The 12,979-nt window shown below is 43.5% G+C and overlaps 1 protein-coding gene across 2 annotated transcripts in view; it reads left to right on the forward strand.

The window, feature by feature from the left end:
* The window catches only part of CHD6 (chromodomain helicase DNA binding protein 6), a 203,857-nt gene that overhangs the window by 44,341 nt on the left and 146,537 nt on the right, over positions 1-12,979 (forward strand). For both annotated transcript variants that reach the window (XM_040248622.1, XM_040248624.1), the window contains one exon: positions 10,749-10,805. In XM_040248622.1, coding sequence (XP_040104556.1) covers positions 10,773-10,805 — 33 coding nt within the window. In that variant the 5' untranslated portion in view covers positions 10,749-10,772. The remainder of the gene's footprint in view (positions 1-10,748; positions 10,806-12,979) is intronic.

The following is a 12,979-nucleotide window of genomic DNA, read 5'->3' on the forward strand; positions in this document are numbered from 1 at the left end:
GAGGGTCCACAGAGCTGGACACGACTGGGATGACTTAGCACACTTAGCACATGCCATCGAGATGGGCTTCCCTAGTGGCTCAGCGGTTAAGAATCTGCCTGCAACATAGGAAACTCGGGTTCGATCCCTGGGGTAGGGAAGATCCCCTGGAGGAGGAAATGGCAATCCACTCTAGTATTCTTACCTGGAAAATCCCACAGAGGAGCCTGGTGGGCTACAGTCCATGGGGTTGCGGCAGAGTCAGACACGACTTGGTGACTAAACAACAGCAACCATCCGTTAGATACAGCAGATTATAATAAGGAAATATGGCAGTGGTTGATCAGGTGGTGGCTCAGATAGTAAAGCATCTGCCTACAATACAGGTGACCCGGGTTCAATCCCTGGGTCAGGAAGATCTCTTGGAGAAGGAAATGGCACCCCACTCCAGTACTCTTGCCTGGAAGATCCAATGGACGGAGGAGCCTGGTGGGCTACAGTCCATGGGGTCACAGAGTCGGACACGACTGAGCGGCTTCACTTTGACTTTCGTGGCGGTGGTAGACATTTGTTGAAGTCAATAGTAATGAGGTTAAAGCCTTGTTATTTTGTAGTTGACTAACAGGAAGCCTCTCAAAATGGACATTTCTAATACTCTTGATCCAATAACAAGAGTTTTCTAGAAGATTATTGCTCTTACTGCTGATTATGCCTTCTCTCACAGACAGAGATTAAAGTCAGTACTCTTCATTTGCTTTTTGGCTTGCATCACCCACATGGAGGGTAACAAAGCTTTTAGTATAATGCATTGAGTGTTTAAAACAATTTTTGAGGGGCAAAGCATCTTAAGTTAATATTGGAGGTGATAATTGTACTTTCAAGCCAGCAAAACAAAGAGCTACCTCAGTTTGGAAGTTGTGGCAGTCAGTGCTCAGGCCTTCTCCCTAGTATTGTGGACAGATATTTCAAGTTAGGCATCTGCATTTTTGGAGAGAAGGTCTTTTTAGTCTGTGCCTGGTTTATTTCCCTTACGTAGATATGATCCATCTTTTTTGACCCACCATTGATAAATCCTGTGTAATATTCACATATTCACTCATTCACAAAATACTGTGCTAGGAATTAGATACATAGCAGTATTCCAAATAGATAGGGTCTCCGTCCTCACGGTCCTCTTGCAACCTGGAGGGATGTGAATGCTTTTGACTTGTAGGCATAAGATGCTGTGTTCTTTCCAGCCTGTTGTGGAGAGCATCACAGATCACCGCTTAGAGATTAGCTCTAGCCTAAACTGTATGTGCGTGTGCAAGCTCAATCATAGCCTGCCAGGTTCCTCTGTCCATGGGTTTTCCCAGCAAGGATACTGCAGCGGGTTGCCATTTCCTCCTCCAGGAGATCTTCCCAACCCAGGGATCAAACTCACATCTCCTGCGTCTCCTGAATTGACAGATGAATTTCTTTATCACTGAGCCACCTGGAAAGCCCTAAACTATATACAAAAGGTAACAGAAATAAATCTAATTTGTAAATTTTGTGTGTTTCCCCCCAAATAGATCTAATTTACAAATTCTCTATGTTCAAAAAAAAAAAAACTTTCAGGTATCAAAAAACTTATGTATATGAATTAAAATCCTAATTGTGTGTGTGTGTGTGTGTGTGCTGTGACATCTTTGATGGAGAAAAAAAACTCATTCAGAGCCTTGAAGTTGGTACAGAAGCATTTTCTCACTCCAGGTTGAGTTTTCTGGTTGTGTGAAAGTCTTCTACTAGATCATAGAGTCTTTGAAAGGAAAGCACCGCTGTTTGTCATTGAATGGCCTTCCATTGTGGGTTACTGGGGGGAAAAAAAAAAGAATTATTGAATGGTAAACTTGTTAGCTATTTAAAAATACATAACTAAATAAGAAGAAAGGTGGGGAAAGCTCCCAGAAAGCAGATCACAAAGAGACCAAAAAAAAATTTTAGTGAGAAAATTAGAGGTATAGCCCAGAAGGTCTGTCATTCAAATACAATAGTAGGAGTTCTATTACAAGAAAACAATAGGGAGGAAATTATGAGGAAGTAATTGAGTATTTCTCAGAACTGAGACAGGAGTTTCCAGCATGTGAAAGAATTCACCAGGTGTCCAACCTCATGGATAAAAATAGCCCCAAGGTGCATCATTATGAAAAGATGCTCCCTTGGGCTAAAAGCTTTCTGTGAAGGAAGAGAGGTTTCAGATAAGGGATTAGCCATCTCAGTGGTTCAGATTCCTTAACAGGCGTTGGAAGGAACAGGACTGTGGTGAAATGTTCTTGAAATTCTGAGAAGAATTCCGTCTCCAACTTGGGATTTGCTGCCCTCCAAGCCGTCAGGGTGGACTCTGAGCATAGTCAGACACGAAGGTCTCAGAACTTATATTTCCTAGTGACTTAGTGGACACTGTGATTCACCAGAATGAGAGAGTAAACCCTCAGAGAGAAGAAAGAAACCTGGGCGTCCACTCTTAAGAGTGACACAGAGAATGAGTCCCCAGGAGGATGGAGGTGAGAGGCCCCAGTAAGGTGAGGTGGCTTTGAAGCGGACTGAAGAGCGCTCTGAGACTTCAGATAGGATGGTACAAGGGGGAAGAAATGAGCCTAGGCTGAGAGGAATCCTACTTTTAAAGTTTTGGGGGAGCATTTTTAGGTAAGTTAGAGACTCAGAGAACAAAGCACATTTTTAAATTTAAAGGTACTTGCTGTCTTTAGCGGAGAAGGCAATGGCACCCCACTCCAGTGTCCGATAGCCTCAAACTACAGGTCTTGCCTGGAAAATCCCATGGACGGAGGAGCCTGGTAGGCTGCAGTCCATGGGGTCGCTAAGAGTCAGACACGACTGAGCGACTTCCCTTTCACTTTTCACTTTCATGCACTGGAGAAAGAAATGGCAACCCACTCCAGTGTTCTTGCCTGGAGAATCCCAGGGACGGGGGAGCCTGGTGGGCTGCCATCTATGGTGTCACACAGAGTCGGACACGACTGAAGCGACTTAGCAGCAGCAGCTGTCTTTAGGGGGAAAGTGAAAGTGAAGTCGCTCAGTCGTGTCCGACTCTGTGCGACCCCATGGACTGTAGCCTGTCAGGCTCCTCCGTCCATGGGATTTTCCAGGCAAGAGTGCTGGAGTGGATTGCCATTTAGGGGGAAAGATTACCCCCAAAAAGAAAACTTTAGCACAGTATAGTTCATATCTTAGCTGTGAAATGAATATTGGTTTAATAATAACTATACCAGGAAGATACAGTTCATCTTCTGTAGCAGGGGGGTTTCGTGCTTTTGTTGTTTCTTTGAAATACAAACCCATACGTTTGCATGTTGTCTGTGGCTGTTTTCATGCTGCAGTGGCAAAATTGAACAGTTGCAACAGAGACTGTGTGGTCTGCAAAACCTAAAATATTTATTATCTGGTATTTTATAAAAATATTTGCCATCTCCTGTTTTATAGGAAGAAACTGATAGAATCATGTTTAAAATCGTAAAAAGGCCTGATAGCAGTATTAGTGTATTTCTTAGAAATCTTACCTGTTTACTGATACTGAAGCGTAGTTGACGGACAATATTGTGTCAGTTTCGGGTGTATGCTTCAAAATCAAGGAGCGTGATGCTTTCATCTTTCTTCTTCTTTCTCAGGATAACTTTGGATATTTGGGGTCTTTTTTGGTTCCACACAAATTTTAGGATTATTTCTTCTATCTAGCTCTGTGAAAAATGCCATTGGTATTTTGATAGGGATTGCATTAACTCTGTAGGTTGCTTTGGGTAGTATGATCATTTTAACAGTATTACTTCTTCCAACTTGTGAACACAGTGTATCTTTCTATTTGTGTTGTTTTCAGTTTCTTTTATCCATGTCCGATAGCCTCAAACTACAGGTCTTTCAGCTTCTTTGTTCAGTTTATTCCTAGGTATTTTACTCTTTTTGATGGGAGTTGCAGATGTTTTCTTAATTTCTTTTTCTGAGAGATCATTATTAGTGTATAGAAATGCTACATAGTTCTATTATTAATTTTATATCCTGCAACTTCACCAAATTCATTTATTAGTTCTGATGGGTTTTTGTCAGAGTCGATAGTGTTTTCTTTATAAAGCATCAGGTCATCTTCAGATAGTGATGGTTTTACTTTCCAGTTTGGATGCCTTTTATTTCTTTTTCTAGTCTGATTGCCCTGGCTAGGATTTCCAATACTAAAGTGGTGAGAGTGGGCATTCTTGTCTTGTTCATGATCTAAGAAGAAAAGCTTTTCACTCTTGAGGATGGTATTAGCTATGGGTTTGTCATTGCACTCAGTTGATCAGTCTTGTCTGGCTCTTGTGACCCTTTGGACTGCAGCCTGCCAGACTCCTCTGTCCATGGGATGTTTCAGGCAAGAATACTGGAGTGGCTTGCCATTTACTCCTCCTCCAAGGGATCTTCCCGACTCAGGGATTGAACCCGCACCTCCTGTGTCTCCTGCATTGCAGGTGGCTTCTTTACCGCTGAGCCATTGAGGAAGCCCCGTGGGTTGTCATATATGACCTTTATTACGTTGAGGTATGTTCCCTCTGGGCCCACTTTGTTGAGAGTTTTTTTTATCATGAATGGATATTGAATTTTGTCGAAAGCTTTTTCTGCATCTGTTGAGATTACCCTAATGATTTTTATTGTTAATTTTGTAATCACTGTTTTTAAGAAATATTTTGAAACGAGGCAGAAGGAAGAGCTGTAGATCAAAAGATTACCTCTGGGAGAGTGAGTCAGGATGGGGAGGAGCAGAGTCAGGGGAATATGTTTTGTTTTAACAAAACTGCATATTATTAAATTCTTAAGCTAAGTACATGTATTACTTTGAAAAAGCATGAATGATGAGTGCTAAGAAATTTGTACGTAAAAGAACAGTAAACAGGAAAGGAAAAAGAAAGGCCACTAGTTATGATCAAGAAGGTAGGAGCTCAAAGCCTTTTCTGTAAACATCACTTTCCAATTTATTCACTCCCTTACTCCACAGGTAATCCTTTATGAGCCCAGATGTCAGGCACTGAGCCAAATGGTGCAGGACACAGTCCCTTCCTGGAGGGCACAGAGGCACGGAGCTGATGGCACGCAGATACAGGGGAAAGACGATACCATGGTGGCATAGCTGCTGTGGCTTAGCGCTCCTCGGAGGTGTTTTCAGGGCTTAGGGAAGTCAGGTACAGCATCCCAGAGAACAGGACACACAGCGTTGAGTTTTGAAGGATAAGAGCGTGAAGTGGAAGGAGGCACAGCTTGAACTTCGTGTTCAGAACAGTTGGCTGAATGGTGAAAGGTAACGTTGGAGCAGCAGACGCGGACTAGAGGCTGGCTCCCTTGTGCAGGGCTCTGTGATGGGAAGAATGGTTTCTTTTCTGAAGACACTGCAGAGATAATGATCTGATTTGGCAGATACTTTAGGAAAACACATGCTTGGTGCAATGAGGGTAATGGTATGAGGGTGGAAGGCACTTACGAACAGAGACACTTAGGAGGCTGGGTCAGGTGAAAAACACCCTCAACCCAAAGTGGACTGGGGAAGATCCTCAGGATTCAGTAAAGAGGAAGGAGTTAGGGAAAGGGAGGGAAGGAGTTTAGGACAACTGGACTCTGGGCTGGGTGGCAGGTTGTGGGACTCTGACCTCCAGTGAGAGACATAGGTGTGTGTATGTGTCTTTGACCTCCAGTGAGAGACATAGGGGTGTGTGTGTGTGTGTATGTGTGTGATAGAAGCAGGTGTGTATGTGTGTGTAAAGGCAGTGTTGAGTTTGATTTTGGAAGAGTTGTGGGATTTGGGGGGTATCTGTGGAATCCCTGATTGGAACTGGCCAGGATATGGATGGATAAGTCTACTTAGAGGTCAGGAGGACTTGGATTTGGGAAATGTCACCCGACTCCAGTATTCTTGCCTGGAGAATCCCATGAACAGAGAAGCCTGGTGGTCTATAGGCCACGGGGTTGCAGAGTTGGACAGGACTGAGTGGCTGAGGTGGAGTCTGGGAGTTGAGTGGAGAACTCAGAGCCCATGTGGAACTTATAACACATCATTGACTCCGTCCTGTTTTAGAGTGATGTGATTAACATTGCCACGTGAAGTTGTTCGAACTTAAGAGTGTTTAGCCACGGGGACACTGACATTTAAGAGTTGGGCCTTGTAATGCGATGAGCCTAGGGAGGAAGCCTGCAGGCTTTGGAAGCCTGCGGTCGGAGGGAAAGCTGGAGAGAATGGCCTCCAGGAGACCAGTGAGATGAGCATTTTAAGAGGAGAAAATGGTCTGTAGCTTACAGTGCTGCAAGAAACTCAGGATAAGGCCTTGGACTTATTAACTAGGGAGTCATTGCCAAGAGGAGCTCTAGGGAAGTAATACGAAAGGAAGTGATGATTCAGGTGTGGGATTTGTTAGTATGGTTACTGTTCTGAGGTAGAGTTGAGGCTGTTTGTCTGCAGAGAGAAGGAAGTGATTCTTCATGGAACACATGTTTATTGAGTCCCCATTATGAGCCCGTTGCTTTTTCAGACTCAGGAAGTACAACATGAACAAAACAGAGCTTACACTCGTGTGTGTGCATCTCACAGGTAATAAGTTTGTCATCAACTAGATGTAATACAACGTCAGGTAGTAACAAGTGCCAGAAAAAAAAAGCTAAATTAGGGTGAGAGAAGAGACTGGGGATGGGTTGGGGGGAGTAGGGGAGTTAAGGAAGACTCTGGTGGCAGGTGGCATCTGAGGGGAAACCGGAGAAAAACGAGGAGAGACTGGCTGCGAAGCAGGAGAGGATGGACCTCAAGTGCCGACGGAAGGCTAGTTGTCCTCTGGAGAGGGGGGCCGCCTTCCTTCCCCTGCCCTGGAGGGAAGCCCAGGACAGGTGACACCGAAGGCTACCAGAAGGCTTGTGTGCACTCTGAGGTTGGCGCTGTCAGCCTTTCCATAGGTGAGGAGACAAAGGCTGACTGCACGGAGGAGCTTGGGAGATGGCGCTGGGGCAGAATTGTTGAAGTGGAGAGAGAAAAAGTCATACATTTCAGAATGTTCTTAATGAACCTGCACCCATTTTTCTTAATGTAAGCTTTGCTGTCAGTGTTAAGAAGGAATGGGAATATTTATATTGTTTACTTTTTATATTATTAACAACTAACCTTCTTGTGAAGGTAATTAAATACTGCTTTCATAAATGAGCAGTGAAATGCATTGAGGAGTTCGCCCAGTTTTCATGTCATTCAAAAGTTACATACTTTTAAATTTTTATTTTTTATTTTTATTTTTTGCGGTGCTGCAAGGCGTGTGGAATCTAGGCCCCCAGCCAGAGAATGAACCCATGCGCTCCAACAGTGGAAGCACGAAGTCTCAACCTCTGGGCCACCAGGGAAGCCCCAGTTATACACTTTTTTAAAATCTTTTTTAATACACTCTTGACAAGTTTCCTGGTTTGTCCACACAGGAGTTTCAGAATATATTTGTATTATGCTTCTAATTAAATTGTGGGACTCTGAAATTACTGTTTTAATTTGCACTTTATTGAACCTAAAGGATCTATCTAATCACAACTTTTGGGTGATGTCAGCGCAGCAGCAGAGGCTGTGAAACTGTTTCCAGTGTTGTGCAGAAGTACCTGCTTTAGCGTATATCTCATTCGCTATTCCTGCTGCATAAAATTCAGCTGCACAAAAAGATTAGGTAGTTTTGTGTTTTTTAAACATGTGCCATCAAAGAGGAAAAAGGTAGAGAAAACCTCAGAGAGAATGCCTAGTAAACTACTAGATGGTATTTGGAGAAATAAAAGTCAATACATGCTTATTGAATACCAAATTGATGCTGTTGATGACAGCTGCTATCTTGTGAAGTACCTACATGCTGGTGTGTGGCAGTCCATCCGGGTACTAGAAATGATTTCACAGTCACAACGCAAGGTTGGCCAAATACTTGCTTTCAGTGAATGAGAGCAGTTCTTTCCTTGGCATGTGGGATCTTAGTTCCCCGACCAGGGATCCCAGGGATCCAGCCTGCAGCCCCTGCATTGGAAGCTGAAGTCTTAACCCCTGGACCACCAGGGAGGTCCCTGAAGCAGTTACTCTCATAGCAGCATCACTGGGACGTGCTTGGATTTCACACACATTGTCTCTTTCGGGAAAGAGAGTGGGTTTATCTGCATGGCGTGAAAATCCCCGAGGGTGCAGGTGTCTCGTGTGAACACCTGGTGAGGGGTGGTGGTGAGATTTGGTTTAGGATCTTTCACCCAGCTCTTTTCCTCCAAGCCTTCTCCCTGCTGAGTAAGCACATTCACGCCTTACTTGGGTCAGCCCCTCACCTTCCCAGTCTTTCTAGCTTGTGCTCATTGGCCGCCTCTGATCTTCCCAGGCCCTGTGACGGGACCCAGGGAACAGTGGTCCTCTGCGGTGGCTGAGCTCTGCTGTGACAGCGTTTCCACACTGCCTCCCACCCCATCCCTAAGCTTCCTCTCAGCTTGATTTCCTACTGGCTGATTGCCTTGGGGTGGATTCCTGAAAGTGGAACCGCCGCAGTCCATAGATCTAGGTGGCATGTTGCCTGAGTGCTTTCAGAAAGCTGGGGACGGTGAACCTGCCAACAGTGAGATCAGTTGGACCTGTTTCCCCACATTGCAGGCAGTGTTGGGGCCCTGTTTATTTGCATGCTGGTTTGTGGACCTTAATCAGAAATTGTGTTTTTTGATGTCTCTACTGCATTATACTTGATTTTTTAAATATATATATAGTAAAAGGTGGTTTTTCTTGGCACTAGACTTTTTCTGCATTTTGTAAGCAATTGATTTCATTTTGTTGGGTAGAATTTTATTTGAGTTACATGTCTGGTTATTGATAATATCCCTTTTTATTAGCTAGAGTTTATTTTGCAAACTTCCTTCTTCATTTCAGAATTTGTGGCAGTTTGTGATGGTTGAGAATGGTTGATTTTCTGGGGTCTGATAACTCAAAATTGAAAGATAAAGGAGATAGACTTTTGTGCTAACATAGTTGACCTAGAGTCAACTCCACTGTATTGAAGTCCAGAGGGTAAGGTTCTCTGAACTGCCCTGATTTCAGAGCCCTTACCTTGCCATTTCTCAGGAATTTACGGTTTTCTTGAGGAAAGTTCGTTGTTTCATCAAATGTTAGTCCTCACACTGACCCTTCAAAGCACTATTTACTGACTTGGTTTTCCCTTTTCCTGACTTGGCCAGTTCTTCTCTGCTGCCCTCTCTTTGCCCCTTGGTCTAGGGCCTGCCTGTGCCCAATTTGCCACTTGTTGCTTCCATGGATGCTGTGCTCTTTGCAAGCAGCAGTAGCCTGGTAACATATTATGCTCCTTTGAATAGAAAGTGCTTCTGACTCTTGGAGGAAAAGAAAGCCCTAAATTGACAGACTTTAAACTGTAATTGTGGTTCCCACAGATGATTGAAATCCCAAGGCCTTCATCTTTCTCATTTGCATCAAACACACCATGAGCCCACTTAAGTGAGACTGCCTTGGATTAATCTAAAAGTTCTCTGACGCCTGCACATACCGCATTCACTTGCATGTGAGAAATAAGTGTATCATAAGGATAATTATGCACCTCTGGGATGGGTTCCTAGCTCTGTGGGATGTCCAGAAAATCAAGGTAAACAATGATTATGAATTGGTGTCTACATCCAGACTAGAACCGGAAGCCAAGATATATATACTATGATCTTTCCATTGTTTGTCTTTGGGGGAGATGAGAGTGGGTGACTCAGGCAGCCCTCCATTCTGGGTTTCCTAGAACAGAGGTCCTCTGTCCCTTGGATGCCCCAGAGCACTTCCAGACCTCTCAAGCCAGTTGCTGGGGTCTTGTGGCTGTGCTGCTCAAAAGACATTTATGAGAAGCTCAGTGTCATCATGGGCTTTGTGGTTGGAGCCTGGGAATGGGTATAATAAAATGGGTATAATAATAATGGGTATAATAAAATCATTAGGAAATGATGGGAATGGTATAAGAAAATCATTAGGAAGAAATTGTGGAATATTGAAATAGAATTTATTTTGTCAGTTTAAAATGCACATGGTTTGAAACATCAAGTAATGTAGGACAGCATATGATGAAGTGCAAGAGTGCCCTGTCCTGTCTCATAGCAGCTCCTCTATCCTTCAGAAGAACCAGTTTTAACTTTCAGCTCTTTCTCTTTTAAAAATATTTATTTATTTATTTGGCTGCACTGGTTTTAATTGTGGCACATGGAGTCTAGTTCCCTGACTAGGAATCGAACCTGGGCCCCCTGCACTGGAATCATGGAGTCTTAGCCAAGGAAGTCCTTTAACTCTCTTTTTTATTGTGCATATTTCTATTTCTTGATATATCAGTTATAGATATTATTTACTAATTTTCTTCCCCCCAAAAATGAGGGCTTTGCTTATTAGTTCTAGCCCCCCTCCACCCCTCCACACCCCCCAAATATATTCATGGCATCATTTTCGGTTCCTCTTTTAGTTCCCTTTGTGATTTAATGCACCAGCATCTCTTATAACTTGTTTTATCTACGAAGACAGTATGTTTTTGACTCTGCTGTACCTGGAGCGAAAACTGAGGGCTCAAGATGGGAATAGGTAGGCTTAGGCTGGTGCACAGGGCTCTCAGGAGTGTCAGGCTGGAAGATTGCTGATCGTAAATGTTCTGTGGAAGTAATCCTCCATTCTCTGTTTTCCTCATGGGCCACAGCTAATCTTGAGATAATCTGAAATGTTTTATTGTGGATTTTAACATAATTTTTGCCTTTTTTATGTTTTACAGAAATAAAATAATTGCCTTTAATAGATGATAATGAAAATACAGAAGAAAGAGAAGCAGGTAAGAGATCACCTATCTTTTAAGTGAGTGAATCCAGCTCACACTGGTGCTTTGCTTTTTTTTTTAAAACAAGAGGAGATGCTGGCAGTTGTGGCTTCTCTCTCAGCCTCTGGTGGTTACCCTGATTCCTGTGTTTTCCATTCTCTACATGGTAACTGAGAGCTCTGTCCTGAAGGACTTAATATATAGATTTGTACTGTGCTCAGGTCAGCTCCATATAGAATAACTCTAATGAAGACTGTAAATCAGAATATGACTCAAAATAAGCTATATGAAAAAGAGATAGTTTCTCCCCCTCTCCCACCCCCGGGAATAGCTTACCAAGTTTTTATAAAGAGAGAAGTGCTCACTTCTTTATAGTTTACATATTTATTATTTTCGATGTTCAGTTAAACTGAAAGCATTTTCTCACAGACCTCCTATTTATCACGATCTGCGGAAGTTTTCTCCTGCAGAAAATAGTGAACCTCTCAACAATTCGGCACTGTTTGGTTTCCTGAAGGGGAGAGGAGTTGATAAAACATTTGGCCCCTGTGACCCATCCTGCTAAGATCTTTTTCCTCAGTAGGTATTATAGTTCTGTGTTCCAGGTGGTTCCCTGTTCAGAGCAACCCAGAGACCTAAACCAGTGAGGCCCAGGGAGGTGAGATGAGGGGACCAGCTTCGATCTCCTGGAATTGGGCTGGTTTTCCCTGTACAGAATTGATGACAACCTGGCAACCGGGGAGGTCTGAGTCTCTGCTCTTCAGCTGGAACCCGTGCACAGAGGTTGGGTGGGACCACCTACTTTCCTCTCTGCTTCTATAGAGCACTCAGTAGTCGAATACAGGGTGGTCTGGGGATATGGTTCCAAGGACGACCCTCTGTTCTGTCTCCAGCAGATAGGTCCTTGTGAAACCAAACTAAAACAGCCTGTTCTAGGAAATAATTGACTCATCTGCTGCCTAAAGGCTGTCTACACTCCTGATTTCTTCTTGTCCTAGCTCTTTAGAGTCAAAAGTTAGCAGACAAATACTGCAGACCATGCAGTTCCATCTGCCAGAATTTTCTGCTATGGATATACTCAGACAAGTGTGCAAAACTGTGTGTACGGCTTCGTGGCTGTTTTGTTTATAAGAGCAAAAATGGAAAAGAACTGATGTGTTCATTAAAAAGGGGACTACAGGAAGGCTTCATTTTACTGTCACAGATACTACTTTTTTTTTTTAATGGAATGTTTGTGGCACCCTGCCTTGAGCAAGTCTAACAGGGCCATTTTTCCATTAGCATTTGCTTACTTCATGTCTCGGTGTCACGTTTTGGTAATTCTGTCAATATTTCAGACCTTTTCATTGCTATTTTATTTGTTATGGTGATCTGAGATCCATGATCTTTGTGTTACTATTGTAATTGTTTTGGGGTGCCAGGAACTGCACCCATGTGAGACAGTGAACTTCATGGATAAATGTGTGTGTGCTCACTGCTCCAGTGAGTGGCTGTTCCTCCACCGTTCACCTTCTCCTCTGGCTTCTGAACCCAAGAAACAGCCATTCCTCGAGGCACAGCAATATGGAAATTAGGCCATTTAATAACCCTACAACGGCCTCTAGGTGTTCGGGTGAAAGGAAGAGTTGCTTGGCTTTCATTTTCAATCAAAAGCTAAAGGTGATTAAGTTTAGTGAAGAAGGCACATGGGAAGTAGAGACAGGCTAAAATCAAGGCCTCCTATGCTTAAGTTAGCCAAGTTGTGAAAAGTTCTTGAAGGAAGAACTTTTGAGGCTTCCTTTTTTTAAAGGAAGAGTTCTTGAAGGAAATTAAAGGTGCCGCTCCAGTGACCACATCAGTGATGAGCGTGCAGCAGGCTTATAGCTGGTGTGGAGGAAGTTTTAGTGGTCTAGGTGGAAGGTCAAGCAAACCACAGCATTCCCCTGAATCAGAGCCTCATCCACAGCAAAGCCCTAACTCTCTTCAATTCTGTGAAGGCTGACGGAGGTTGGCTCATGAGGTTTAAGGAGAGAAGCCATCTCCGTAACATAAGAATGCAGGGTGACGCAGCAAGTGCAGATGTAGACACTGCAGCGAGTTACGCAGAAGATCTGCTCATGTGGTCGGTGAAGGTGACTCCGCTACCCAGCAGATTTTCAGTTTAGACAAATGAGCCTTCATTGGAAGAAGATGCCATTTAGGACTTTAAT

Source organism: Oryx dammah, unplaced genomic scaffold, assembly GCF_014754425.2.
Source record: "Oryx dammah isolate SB20612 unplaced genomic scaffold, SCBI_Odam_1.1 HiC_scaffold_10, whole genome shotgun sequence".
NCBI classification, from domain to species: domain Eukaryota; kingdom Metazoa; phylum Chordata; class Mammalia; order Artiodactyla; family Bovidae; genus Oryx; species Oryx dammah.